General features: G+C 39.5%; 1 protein-coding gene across 2 annotated transcripts in view; it reads right to left on the bottom strand.

Moving 5' to 3' along the window:
* Positions 1-14,738, bottom strand: part of CNTNAP5 (contactin associated protein family member 5) — an 842,021-nt gene that overhangs the window by 648,660 nt on the left and 178,623 nt on the right. For both annotated transcript variants that reach the window (XM_059166599.1, XM_059166598.1), the window contains exon 3: positions 2,865-3,058. In XM_059166599.1, coding sequence (XP_059022582.1) covers positions 2,865-3,058 — 194 coding nt within the window. The remainder of the gene's footprint in view (positions 1-2,864; positions 3,059-14,738) is intronic.

Below are 14,738 nucleotides of genomic sequence, written 5' to 3' on the forward strand. Positions count from 1 at the left end.
AACCTACTGAATGGGAGAAGGTATTTGGAAATCATATATCTGACAAAGGGCTAATATCCAAAATATATAGAGAACTCATACAACTCAATGAGAACAACAAAAACAATTTGATTAAAACATGGGTAGGAAATCTGAATGGACACTTTTCCAAAGAAGACATACAGATGGCCAACAGGCACATGAAAAGATGATGAACAACATTAATCATCAAGGAAATGCAAATCAAAACCACAATAAGCTATCACTTACACTTGTCAGAGTGATTACCAAAAAGACAAGAAACAAGAGAACAAGTGACCCTCATGAACTGTTGCTGAAAATCCAAACTGGTACAGCCACTATAGAAAACAGCATGGAGATGCCTCAAAAGAAATTAAAAATAGAATTACCATATGGTCCTGCAATTCCACTACTGGATATCTATCCCAAAAAACAGAAATGTTAATTCAAAAAGATATGCACCCCTCTGTTCATTGCAGCATTATTTACAACAGCAAAGGTATGCTAACAACCTAAGTGTCCATCAATGGATGAATGGACAAAGAAGATGTTGCGTGTGTGTGTGTGTGTGTGCGCGCAGATAATACTCAGCTATAAAAAAGGATGAAATCTCCTCATTTGCAATAACATGGATGGCCCATGAGAGTATTAGATTAAGTAGTATATGTCAGTTATACGACGACAAATACCACATGCTTACCATGTGGAATTTAAAAAACATAGCAAACAAACAAAATCTTGACTCTTAGGAACTGAGAAAAGATTGGTGTTGCCAGAAGGGAGGGAGTTGGGGTATGAACAAAATGGGTGAGGGAGATCAAAAAGTAGAGTCTTCCAATTAAGAAATAAAGAAGTCATAGGGATGTAATGTACAACATAGAGAATACAGACAATAATATCCTATGGACAATAGTATTGTATAGTGACAGATGGTAACTGGACTTTTTGTGATAACCATTTTGCAATTTAGACAAACGTTGAATCATATGTTATATACCTGAAATGACTATGATATTGCATATCAGTTATACCTTAATAAAAATATTTAGACAAAATAATTCAAACTTCAATTCAAAACTTCAATTCATTCTGAAAAACAACCAGTTTTGATTGAAAATGTCAAAGAAAATAAATAACCCCACATCTATTTGTCTCTCTCAAGTCAAAATAAAACCTTAAAATTGTTCTTCAAAATGGAAGGTGTGCTTATTTTTCATTTCAAACTAAAAACAAGACAAAAGAAAACAAAAAAATCTGTAAAAATTTATGGAGGCTTCAAAATTGAGTGAAAAAATGGAATGGTCTCCTGAAGCCCTATTTAGAAAAACGTTTTTAAGTTTTATTTATTTAAGTAATTTCTGCCCTCAATGTGGGCCTCAAACTCACAATCCCGAGATCGAGGGTCATATACTATTGTGACTGAGCCAGCCAGGTACCCCTTAAAACCCAATTTTTAAAATGTAGAAAATCCATATTCCTTGTAAATGTTACAACTTAATATACAGGCAACCTAGAATAAACATGATAATAATAGTATTCCCAAGATTCAATCTACCATAACTAATCTCAATCCTAACTTCACTATTATTTTCAATTAGCAATATTGATGAGTAGACAATTATCAAATAGCAATGAACATAAAATAGAAATCTGTTTCCAGGGGCGCCGGCCGGGGTGGCTCAGTGGGTTAAAACCTCTGCCTTCAGCTCAGGTCATGATCTCAGGGTCCTGGGATCTAGCCCCACATCCAGCTCTCTGCTTAGCGGGGAGCCTGCTTCCCCCTCCCCACCTCTTTCTGCCTGCCTTTCTGCCTACTTGTGATCTCTGTCTGTCAAATAAATTAAAAAAAAAAAAAAAAAAGAAATCTGTTTCCAACCAAAGTAGGGCCAACACAGAAAAGCATAGACAATAGCAATTTGGAACCATACTTAGCATTAATTTAAAGGGGGAAACAAGTAGGGAGAATATGAGAAAGACAGATTAGCCTATCAACTGCCACATCTTCACATAGTATATACATTAAAAAAAAATAAATATTTGGAGATGTTTTTTCCATAAATTGTAAGCAACATAAAGAAACACATTATTTCATTTAGTGCATCAGTTTCTGAAGCCTCCTCCAGATGCCTCTTGCTCAGTGTCTCTGTCTCCCTTTCTAACCTCAGTCTGGGGACAGCCTTTCACTATACCTGAAGGTCAAGAGTTTAGACCTTGGGGTGGGGAGGAAATTTCTTTTTCACAACTTGGAGCACACTGTCCTTCACTTCCTAGGTGATGTTATTTATAATGACGAAATGATTCTACATTTTGCATTTGTCTTGTCTTTTTAAACCTTTTAATTGTTTTCAAATCTTGAATAGAGGTTGTTGAGCACAGTGGCTATAACATCAGACCAGACTACAGATTCTCAGGCTGAGATTTTACAAATTGTTCAATGTCGATTGCATTATATAACTGAGCTTGCTGGGTCACTAGAGGATACGTGAAGTGTTTGATACATAATGAACAGGTGAGTGAATAAATACATGCTCAATAAATCAATACATTCTCATTAAAAATCAGACCCATAAAGTATCCTTCTGTTTTTTTAGATGAAGAATTGAGACCTGCTCATCGAGTTACTCAGGTTACCAGAAGAGGAGGAAAACACTTTTTTTTTTTTTTTTTCCAACAGGCATCCTAATTTCCCTTGGAACTGGAACCATGCTGGAAGGAGGACTCATAGACCATCTAATTATTACTGAATGGGCACTCCACAGTTATTAAGCTACCAACAATCTGAGTAGAGGAAAATGATAGAAATGCTCACTGGTTACCATTATTATATCTCAGATTCATTCACTGGAAGAGAAAAGATGTCCTACCCAGATGCTGTCTTCTTGCTTGTACTGTTTCCAGTTGCGTCCTGTGTCACTGAACATCAGGCTGTAACTCGTCACCCAGTCAGAGCTTCCGTATCTTCCCTGCGTGGCCACTGCTGTAATCTCCACTCTGTTTCCCAGGTCCATCTGGAGCCACTGTTGAGCATTGGAATCTGCTGGGGACCAACCGCCAGTTCCTGGAAGAAGATCAGAGAGAGAGTTGTAGTAACATTCCCCGTGGCTGCAACTCTCAGCTCTCAAAGAGAAAGAAATGGTGTGCCGCTAAGATGTCTTTACCCCCCAAAGCTCCCTGCTCGTCCTTGCATGGCCTGATTTCCATTCTCCTCTTCCACACTATTCCCTTTCATGGTTCAAGGTTCATCTCGAGCCCATACTGTCCCTTCCATAATTCTTTCTGTCTTTCCTTGGGCATTAGCTTCTATTTTTTGGATTCCTAGTACAATCGGTACTACTTATTTATTTTTATTCTCCTACAACCTTAATCTTATAACATGCTTTCTATCCTTTGCTTAATGGAGAGCTCCTTCCTTCCTTCTTTTCTCCACTCTTTTATCCCTCCCTCTACCAAGGCCCAGATATTTTTTCTGTGGATACAAAGATGAAAGATCATTGACTATATCTTTGACTCTGTCTCATCCATGCAACTGATGTTCTCTGAGCACCTGGAGCATTCTGGATACTGAAGAAAGACATGCAAACAAAAATGTGCAATTTGATGTGATAGGAAGCCTTATAAAAGGCAAACACAAGGTACAATAGGAGCTCAGAGGACAGAATATCTCTGTAGGTGACAGAAAGTGAGATAGTGAAATGAGATAGTGATGACGAGACAGTACAGCTGAAGCAAGCCTGAAGCAAGTATGACCATGCTGCAGGCAAACAAGGTTAAAGAGAGAAAACGTTGGAGAGATCAAACAGGGCCAAGGGAACAGCATGCACAAAATATCAGGAGACATGAGGCAGTGTGCCGTGTTTCTGGATCTACACGGGATTCAGTATACTTGACACACAAAAACATTCTTACATGGGACAAAAGACCCTGGGCCTTAAAAATCCATTATTTGATATACTGGAACTCTGCAAAAGATCAATATTAGCTCTTGCAACTTTGGAAGACTTGTTGGAAGACTTGTGGCCTCAGTCTTCTCTAATTGTTTCACATGGTAATAATGAGGTCAATAATCATTTTTACTGACCCAAGAGTTAACAAATCTTCCAAATCCTGAGTGGAATCCTGGAAAGGCAGAATGTGTATGCCATGGGTGGGGATGAGAAGGAAACAACACTTCTGTGAAGTACCTTGCTCAGCGTATCAAGTTGGTGAGTTAATTACATTTTCAATTTAGAGGACTTAATCAATAAATCCCTTTTGATTTCAACCTTTGTCATTTAATAAAATCATTTTAGTTATGATTTTATAACTTTCTCACGATCTCAGAAGGAACCAATGGGACTTCTTCCTGGTAATCGAGAACTTTTCTGAGCCCTGGCTCCCTGGTGTAGACAGCCCGTCATTGATGGAAGCAGACATGTAGGCACAGGAGATGGAGGACATGAGGTGAACCCGACTTTAGTCATAGGCACATCCCGCAAGGTATGTGTTGATTCTCTCTTAATAGCAACTGCTATTAAGCTTTGGTTTGGTTTTTTTTTTTTTTTTTTTTACTTTCCTGAGAAGACTGAAATGCAGGGAAAGGAAGAGATGGAACATGCTCAGCACCTATTACAGAATGTATTTTATTAAGTGTTCTGCAAGACACAGATACAGTGGCAGATATGGCTGATTTCCCTGATATCCATTTCTCTTCTTCTCGGGTGGGTATGAAGCTTAATTTCATTTTCAGCTCTCCATCCTCTTATACTTATAGTCACAGAGATAAGTTCTCTCTAACCAAGATAGGAGTAGGAGGAAGACATGCCACTTAGAAGCCAACTGGTCTCTTCCCCACTTGTTTCTCCTTCTATGACTGATAGATGCAGTTGGCACCAAGGCCTGAGGTGATGACAAAACAATAATATGGAAAGATCTTGGTTTCCCATATCATCACATGAAGGAAAGCATCTGTCTACTTGAATACCTGCCCCAAATAATAATATAAATAAGAACTAAGCAACTATGTTGCTCAAGACATTGTGGATTAGAACTTTTTTGATACTGCAATTCAACCTACTTTAAAACATACATAATATCCTGTAAGATAAATAGCGCAATTGCCAGGATATAGTTCAGGAAACTGAGATCCAGCAAGTTTGGAACACCTGACAGTTGGGATTCAAGCATTGCTCTTTGAGACTATTATGTAGCAGGAAAAAAAAAGTTTCAGGAAAAAATTTTTTTCAGCAGAAAAAGAAACAAACAAAAAAACCAAAACACCCAGAAAATCAATACAGAAGAAAGGCACAGGGAGGAGGCATATGAGCAGAGATCTGACCTGCCAGATCTGGAAGTACATTTTTGTCTAACAGCTCTGTGTTTACTAAATTGTCCACAATTCCCAGCCCTGACTACCTTCTCTCAACTTTTCACAACTGACAGAGAGGCTTAGGAAGAGCACTTACATTTCAAAAACATTAAAAAATAATTTTAAAGTCCAAAACAATTTTGAGCCTATTCTTTATTTCCATTCAATTTTTCCTCCTGCTCATTTCATGGGGTCTCTTTCTTCTTAAGTGAAAAAACGCAAGTTTGTATAAACTATATATCATGTGTTAAAACATGATCAAAGAGAAATTTGTATGATGATTTCTTCTGAGTGATGAAACTATGAGTGATTTCATCCTTTTATGCTTTTTGCCTATGACATATTTTCTATTATCAGTATGTCTTTCTTACATAAATGCAGATTCGCATTATTCATATTTATGTGGTTTATTGCCTAAAGAATATGTACAGCAATTGAACAGCTGGTAACAACTTGTGACTTTTTATGTGATCATCACTATTTTTGAAATCAAAATCCTCAGACCTTAACTAGTCCTCTTTTATCCTCAATTATCAGCAGCCAGAGCTCCTAGTCATGTTTTAGGATTTTTTTCTTCATTTATTCTAATTATTGTCATCCTCATATATGTTAAGAATTTTTGTTAAGAATGAAAGAGAGAGAACAAAATGACAAGGAACTCTCCCTGTCAGCACGCAAAACATAAAATCACAGAAGACCGACTGAAAACGAAACCGAACCAAAACAAGACTAAACATAAGACAGAGAGATAATGCTAAGGTTTCTTCAAATTTGCCTAAAGAAAATCACATCTCCCTTTTGCCCACAGTAGAATCCGTAGCTTATTAATCACTCTGAAATTAACTGAAATAGAATTGTTGCTGTTCACCTTCATTAACACATTGAGTTAAAAATGTTCCAAACCCAGAAGCTTCAACCTAAGCTCTTAAAACAGAGGGACACTGTCTGGGTGATAATTGCCAAGAACTCTTTTCCTGCTGTTGAAGATGTTCCCTGCATTACAGCTAATAGACCAGGCCTCCAGGGTTGCCATGGTTGCTATGGCAAACATTTTGTTCCTTGCACCAAACAATAACTGTGTTTTCAAAATGATGAGAGAAGCCTAAGATACTATTTGCAGCTACTCTAAACACATACTGTGCCCACACTAGCTTTCTGTTTCTGAATTATTCTCTAAAGTGGGTGTAACGTACACACAGATACCTGCGTCAAAGGCGTAAACTAAGGCAGTGCTGCCTATAAATGTGGCTGAGGTATAAATGACTATGAGCCGCAACTCCCATAACCCCTGTAGTTTGAATTTAAGAGAATCTAATAAAAAGTTAAGGGAAGATTTTAATTTTAGAAGAAAACTAACTTCACTTTATATTTTAATATCATCTAGAATTTTCCAATAGTTTTCAAACATGGGATCCTGAATGATTTTTACGTTATATTTTAGCACAGCCCAAGCCCTGAACATTACATTTGCCGTATGTGACTAGGGTGGGAAAAGGGGATTATGGACTGAAAGCCAAGAGACCTGGTTCTAGATATTATTCTGCTCTCAAGGTTAGACTGGATGAGAAATTCTCAGAGGGGTTCAATCATCAGAAACACCTTTAGGTGTTTGTGAAGATGATAGTACACATTCTTGGGCCTTCTACTTGATGACTTATTCCAGGGCCTAACCTAGGAATTTGATTTTTTAAGAAGTTGTTCCTGGCATGCTGAATGGTTTGGGAAAAACTGGATGGGACCACCTCTACAATTCCAGTTCTAATATTTTACCATTAAGGATTGCTTTATTTAGCTATATAGTGGTCCAAAATAGCTTAAATCCAACATGCTATTTTTGATGATCAGAAGCAATAACAAAAAATAACTACCTGGAATTGCCTCTGGATCTAAAGATCGACACCCTTGTCTCATTTGTCCCCCAAGTCCCCACACCAAACACAGATGTGTAGTTAAACTCACACTTAACAATTGGCAAGGAAATCTGAAAAACTGTGAATTGAGAAATATCCACCTCAGCTCTTACTTGAATAGTTATTTCCCCTCCCAGTTAACCCTTTGTTCCTTCTCATCACACCTATCCTGCACGACCTTGGAGTGTTCATTCATAAACACCATTAGCTGACATATGGTCCTTGCTAAGTGCTCAGCAACCCCCTGTGTACTTGGCACACATGGACTCAATCATCGACACAGTAGCTTTATATGATAGATATCATTATGCCCATTTTACAGGTGGTGATACTGAGGCCAGAAAGATTGGACAGCTTTTCCAAGATCACACAACTAGTAAGTGGCAGAACAGGGGATTTGAAACCACAAAACCAGGACCCAGAGCTCAAACTTAACCACTTGGCAATACCAACTCCAAACAGGATGAACAGAAAACCTTCCTCCTGCTTCTTTTTCTTTTCCAAAATAGCAATTCTCATGAGAAACATAATTCACATTCCCGATTTTGTTTAGAATATCTTACCTGATTCCCACAGCAATCAGCAATGTATTTTTAATTCCATGTATGAAAGAATAAAGCAGCCTCGGAAGATCAACCAGCTAATGGTGGTGAGAGACTGTTCTCCAACCCAGTCCTTCCGATGCTTCATCCCTACCTGAGGTTCCAACAGGGACCAGGGTCTTCAGCCTTAGAAATGATCCTTATGGAGAATTCTAAGGAAGATTTAAACTAGGAAAAGAGAAACATCTTCTGACTCGCAGCAGCAACCTCCTCAGCCTTTATACCATGATGCTTATTCCTCACTTCACAAGCTAGGGAGGCTCTAAGCATGAAACAGAATAACTGGTAGAAAATGGAGAAATTCCTCGGTTTCTACACTTATCTCCACTTCTAACTCAGAAAAGGAAATGAGAGTTCATTGGTGTCATACACTGGAAATGGGCGCAAGATGGATTATATACAGCCCTCTGCTCAGCAAAATTTTACAACTATTATTCAAAAAGAGTCCATTTAGTACAAGACCAACAGGAACTAGAATCATCACATACACACGCATACACACAGCATTTTCATACCTACTCATTTGAAGCACATAGCCACTTTTAAAAGCCCTAAAATAATTTCTGCAGGGAATAGGTTTCTTAGGCTCGTGCCTTCCCCCAGATTTACACAAGAGTCTCAAAAGGTACAGGTACATTGTCACCAATGACTGGGAGGTGAGCTTAAATTATTAGTTGCATCATTAATTATTAAATATTTCATGCCCATATAAGCAAAGGTTCAAGATTTTTCAGGGACAAAACTACCTAGAGATGGCAATGAGAAAAGCAGAGACACTGTTCCATAAATATTTAATGTTATACAGTATGGGTAAGAGTGATAACATTCACAGACTTGCACAAAGCACTCAGGAGGGCTTCCTATACCTCCATGTACAGAGTTGTTATCATCCATTTATAGCAGGACCTATGGCTGAGCAGGGATTTCTGAGGCTGGTGGGATGTTTTCTGGAAGCCTGGGCATCATCATCCTTCTGCTGGGCAGGTATGGTAGGACCTGGGCGTTTCAGGCCAGCCCTGGCCAGGACTCCCTGAGGATAAAGAAAGTGGGAACCTGGCCAAACACCCTGTGGGTTTCAAAACAGATAAAACCTGTAGGAAAACCTGATGTGTGGGGCGCCTAGGTGGCGCAGTAGTTAGGTGTCTGCTTTCAGCTCAGGTCATGATCCCAGGGTTCTAAGATGGAGCCTCACATTGGGCTCCCTGCTCAGTGGGGAGCCTGCTTCTCTCTCTGCCTACTGCTCCCCCTGCTTGTGCTCTCTCCTGCTGTCTCTGTCTGTCGAATAAATAATAAGTAAAATCTTAAAACGAAACAAAACAAAAACCTGAAGTGGACCTATTGAGGCCAATTTGCAGAGAAGACCAAAGGAGTTTATAAGAGGAGACTCATGAAAGGGAGGGGAGAGTCTGGGTCCGATTCAGATCCAGTCATACCTGAGGCTGCCTCAAGAGTAATGTTGGGGCAACAGTGGCTCTTTGTGTGTGACTTTGCTAGGTTCCCCAGAAGTCAATTATGAAGCATGGATTGGAGTGTCAATAGTTTCTTTGGAAAATGACCCCAGGAATTTGGGTTAGGCAGATGGAGCTGAGACAGGGAAGGAAGGAGAGCCAATCCTTGGCACATCAGCAAGTGAGCCTTCTTATGGATGAGCTTAATCCCATCAGTGCAGGATACAACTTAGGGTTCTATTACCAGAGTGTGTTATCATAAATCATAAATATAACAACTGAGTCCCATAGTGCTTGAAAATAACGGCAGGGAGAGAGAGAGACTTCAGGCAGAGTAAAGAAGGTGTAGGTGTAGGGGTTGAAAGTGGTAATGTTGGGGGGAGATCCTAAGGTATTCTAAGTGTTCTTCTGTGGTCTTCCTTAGCTTATGGATCCATCCCCCAACTGTAGATGCAGGCTGACAACTAGAACTGTCTGTCCCCTTCTCCATTAGCCAAACAGAAGCGCGCTTGCCCAGGAAGCTGCCACTTCCTGGTTCTCATCTCAGCCAGTGATGAACTGCTACACAGTTCCTAAAGTCAATCCCCTTGTCTCAAGATGTGGCTGATACTTGTGGTGCAATCTGTGGTCCAGAACTTCCTCCTGGCATTAGAAGAAAGCAAGGCTTCAGTTGAGACCATGTTTCTTGCTAGCTTTCCCCTCTCCTAACCCTCACAACCTGTCTCCAGAAATCACTCCCCCACAAATAATTTGAATCAGAAGTTCCATGACAGGCCAGCTTCTAAGATGTCCTTGTACTGGAAGTGATGAGGTCCGTGAGATATGGGCTCCAACAGCCCTTGCTATAGTGTGTACACTTGTGCACAAACCTATGTGACTGTGTTGATCAGAGAGAGCTGTGTTTTACTCTGAAGGGTTCTAGTGCTCATTACTCAGATAGCCGTGGTGTCCTACAGTGAGTACTTCCCTTGTGAAGAGTGTAGCCATTAAGGACCTCATTGATCAAAAAAGTACATCAGGCTGAGCATGTCACAGTTCAAAATTATACAGGAAGTGAGAGAAATCAGCAGGAGGGCATTTGGGGCTTGGAAATTTTGGAGGTCAGTCCCGAGAAGGATATCTCACATTTATGCCCCTTGTAGGCCAAGGATTGATTCACATACACATAAAAACACTCAGGTGAGAAGGTCCTGTATATAAAATGTGAAAAGACTTCAGAACTATGCTGTTCAATGTGGCAGCTACTAACTTTAAATTTGAATTAGCTTGTCTTAACCTTTTGGTTCTGAAGTAGCCTTAGCCACATTTCCATAGCCACGTGTAGCTACTGGCTACCTTTTTAGATAGCACAAAGAATATTCCATTCTTGCAGAACTTTCTATTGGCTAGTACTGCTCTAGAATTTCTCTTATAAACTGGTGGAAGCTGAGTTCTATTTAATTTGTCAGATCAATACAACTTAACTATGCATCAGTACTCAGGCCTGGGGATGCTTTTAGTGGATTATTTATTCCTCATTTAATGGATATATAATTATTGAATTCCATCCATGAGTAAAGCAATATAAACGATTAAGGAGCAAGAGAAGACACTCTTCCTATTTTTAGGCATATAGAGAAAAAAATGACACTCCTAAGATTTTTGAAGGGAAAACAGAGCCATGGAATCAAAAGTCATTTAAACCTACAAATCTCATATTGTTGGCATTACCATGTAAAGCTTCTCTCTCCATGAACAGCATACTTTTTGCACAGTTCACATATTACATTTATCTTGGCTTCCTGGGGCAGTTTTGTTTGAAAGACAGTGCCCAGTCTAAGTCTGGTGCTTGAGTTGAAAGAGTTACTTTTGACTCTGACTTTGGGCAAGTAATTTCTTTACTTCTATAAAAATAATATAGTTCAGTGTCCACTCTAGCAAGAATCAAGGACCAAGATAATATTTGTCTACTCACACCTTTTATGACATAGGCCCCCAAATGGTTAAATACAAGTGTATTTAATTGTTACTTCAAAAGCTTCATTTTGGGTTCCAGAAACTAATTATGGCATCAGTTCAACCCATTAGAAAATTACTCCTTTGGCTGGAATATGTGCTGTGTAATCCTCCAAAATCATGGAGATACAGCTCAAGATACACACACACACACACACACACACACACACGAGAGAGAAGAAACCTCATTAACTATTCTCTTACTCTGTATCAGATTATTAGTCTAAAGCCAGTGAAGGTAATTCCACCACCCTTGACAGTGATTGGGTCAAGGAAGTGGACATATGATCAGATTATGGCTAAATGGACAGAGAAGAACTGCTGGTGATGTGAAAGCTGAGTGGTTGGGCAGACTTGGGTCCTGTAAGTGTCTCACAGCTCTACTCCATGGTTCTCAAACCTGAGCACATCAGAACCAGTCGAGGGGCTTGGAAAAACCAAGATTCTTAGGTCCCACTGCCAGAGTTCTCTGGTCCAGCAGGTCTGGGTTAAGTCCAGACAATCTACATTTTTGTTAACAAGTTCTGAGGTGATATTCAGCATGCCGCTGTTCTGAAGAACTGAATTTGATGGCTTAAAAGCAAGCATTAGACTCCATGCTTTCTGTTTCCCAGAATGTTGTTAAATCTGGCTGAGGTGCGGGTGGGTGTATTATTAGCTGGAGAAGGATGTGGGCTGTGAGGATGGCATTGCTGAACTGAATCCACCAGCCCTGGTGCCCGGTGCTCACTGAGGATTTCCTTTGATGTAAGGTAATATGTATTCTTTTTTTAAGTAGAATAAAACACAGATACAGAAAAACCTCACAAACCCAATATTTAGCTTAATAAACTACTCCAAGGGGAACACCTTTGCAACTACCATGCTGTTCAAGAAACAAAAGTACGGACACTTCTCAATCTCCGTGCACCTAACTTCGATTACTTAATATTTTTTCACATTACTGAGGTTTTTCTTCCAAGCTAGTGAGTTTTTCTGTTTTCCATTACCTGCACAAAATTTACCCTAACAGAGATATCTCAGGGATAATACCAATTGCTCTGAATATTTTGTGGGAGGGATTGATTAGAAGCAAGTCCTTAGCAAACAAATTAGATGGATTCTCTTATAAAATCTGGACTTTTATCAAACATGTACATTGATTAGCAAAATAAAGTCCAGATACAAGTGTCAGTAAATGATTGCATAGACAAGTCTAAGAGAATTGTAGTTTGAGATTCTCAAAAGGGGCCCCAGGAAATTCACCACCACAGAATGTGGAGCATCCAAACAGGAATCCTGGAGAAAGATGAACTGCTTGTTTATATTTACTCTTGTTTTCTGGTTTCTTGAGGTTGGTTATATGTTACCATTTTCACTCCATATGGTGGATTCAATTACCCTTAGCTCATCTTTTTAATGGCATTTAGACAATGTCTTTTTTTGTTTTTTTTAAGATTTTATTTATTTGTTTGTCAGAGAGAGTAAAAGCACAACCAGGAGGAGGGGCAGGCAGAGGGAGAAGCAGGCTCCTTGCTGAGCAAGAAGCCTGATGCAAGACTTGATCCCAGGACCCTGGGATCATGACCTGAGTCAAAGCAGGTCAACTGAGCCACCCAGGAATCCCATTTCTACAATGTCTTAAGTGAGAAGTTTCTAGATAGATTTTAAACAAAGGAATTGAGTGGACTCTATCTAACTATTCCAGGTTAAACAAAGCAAAATTATCCACCATACAATATGCTATTCAAATACAACTTACTTCCATCTGTGTGTGACCTTCATTGCAAATACAGTGGTAAACTGTCACCACTAGACAAATGTATGTCATTAATTACCCTGCTCTTAGTTGCATTACTGTATTTTTAAGTTACAATGCTTTAAGTTAAATTCAGTAAACTGGCAAACTGAAGACCTTGTCTCTTTGCAAAGTATTAGTGGTATCAGATAGGCGATTGCTTGAGCTAGCATTTTACAGAGTGCTACTTAGAAATAATCTCAGCTTGGCATTTCAAAGGAAGTGACTGGCTATCAGAAGCAAAAGTAAAGCGTCAATTATGTGGGTTTATCTATTACTCTCAATTTGCTGAATGTTGATGTTTAGAAGCTCTTAAGAATTGTATTATTAGGGAGCAAAAGCGTTCAAGGTTCTCCTTCTCTTAAAATCATTGTGTTTTGCAGTTATCCTGGCTGATTAGAGAGAAGGTCATCACATTCTATTTGTCTACATTGAAACAGGGTTCCAAGGCTCCTGTTAAATACCAGAAGATTTCTATTCTGTATCTCTCAATGATCTATTGCTGTCTTAGCCAGAGAAGAGGCCTACAGCATTGTTTAAATATCTAGGTCAAAGTTAATTTTGCCCACAGGTCTATTAGGCCATAGTGTGATTTCAGGGGCACGGAGAAGGCACAGGTGTCCATATCTCTCTTTCTCTCTTGGTGCCTGAAAATCCAGTCTTCGTGGTTAAAACACTGGCAATACTATCTGAAATGCCAAAATGACCTGAAAGGGGTGAATGTTACGCTAACCCCACCTTTACCCAGATTAAGATCTCAAATCAACATGGATAAAGATGTTAGTTAACTAGGGATAGACAGAATTAAATTCAATTCTGAGCAATTAGCTGCCTATCCTAAAAATCAGTGACTTAACCTCTCTGAGTCTATTTCCTCATTCTTAAAAATGTGAATGATACCAACTATCTTAGAGTACCAATATGATGACACAAATAGAGCTTAAGTTTCTACTTCTTGGTTTCGAGCATGGTTTCTTATTAATAATAACTTGGATAACTTTGATTTCCTCCCATCCCCCAGCACCCACCTCTAAGATCCTGAGCTGAAAGAGGCATAGAGTTTAAGAATTGAAGAGGCATATGATCAGAAGTCTGTGTAAATGCAACTCTGGCTAAAGCACAGGTTCTGATCAGATGTTTAGGGGCGGAGGCTCAGATTCTGCATTTCTAACAAGCTCCCAGGTGATGCCCCAGGATCCACAGAAAGAGTCCACACTTATTTCAAATATTGAGGAGAGCATAATGTCACAAAGGAAAGCACAGAACTTGACTCTGGTCATGCTGGGGGTAGGGGCAGTGAGAGCAGGATTAAAAAAAAAAAAAAAAGGAAAACTGAAAAGAAGGGAAGAACCCTTCAAGTGGAGGAGAAGAAATGCAGCGACAGAGTTCTGCCCATCTCACTGTATTTTTAAACAGATTAGATGATATCCGTATCACGTCTGGCTCGATCAATTCAGCTGGGAGACTGGTGCTGTCATTTGCAAGTAGGTGTCATGGTGCTGCCTGTGAAATTGGATCCTCAGGATTGTCACCTAGCTATCTGGAACAAGTCCCCAGATAGCTGATATCACTGATGCCTGAATTGCTCTGAATCCATTTCTCCTTATAGAAGGACCAGTGACACCAAACCGAAAACCAACTTCCAAAGACCTTCAGGGGTCC

The sequence above is a fragment of the Mustela lutreola genome, chromosome 3 (genome assembly GCF_030435805.1).
Source record: "Mustela lutreola isolate mMusLut2 chromosome 3, mMusLut2.pri, whole genome shotgun sequence".
NCBI classification, from domain to species: Eukaryota; Metazoa; Chordata; class Mammalia; order Carnivora; family Mustelidae; genus Mustela; species Mustela lutreola.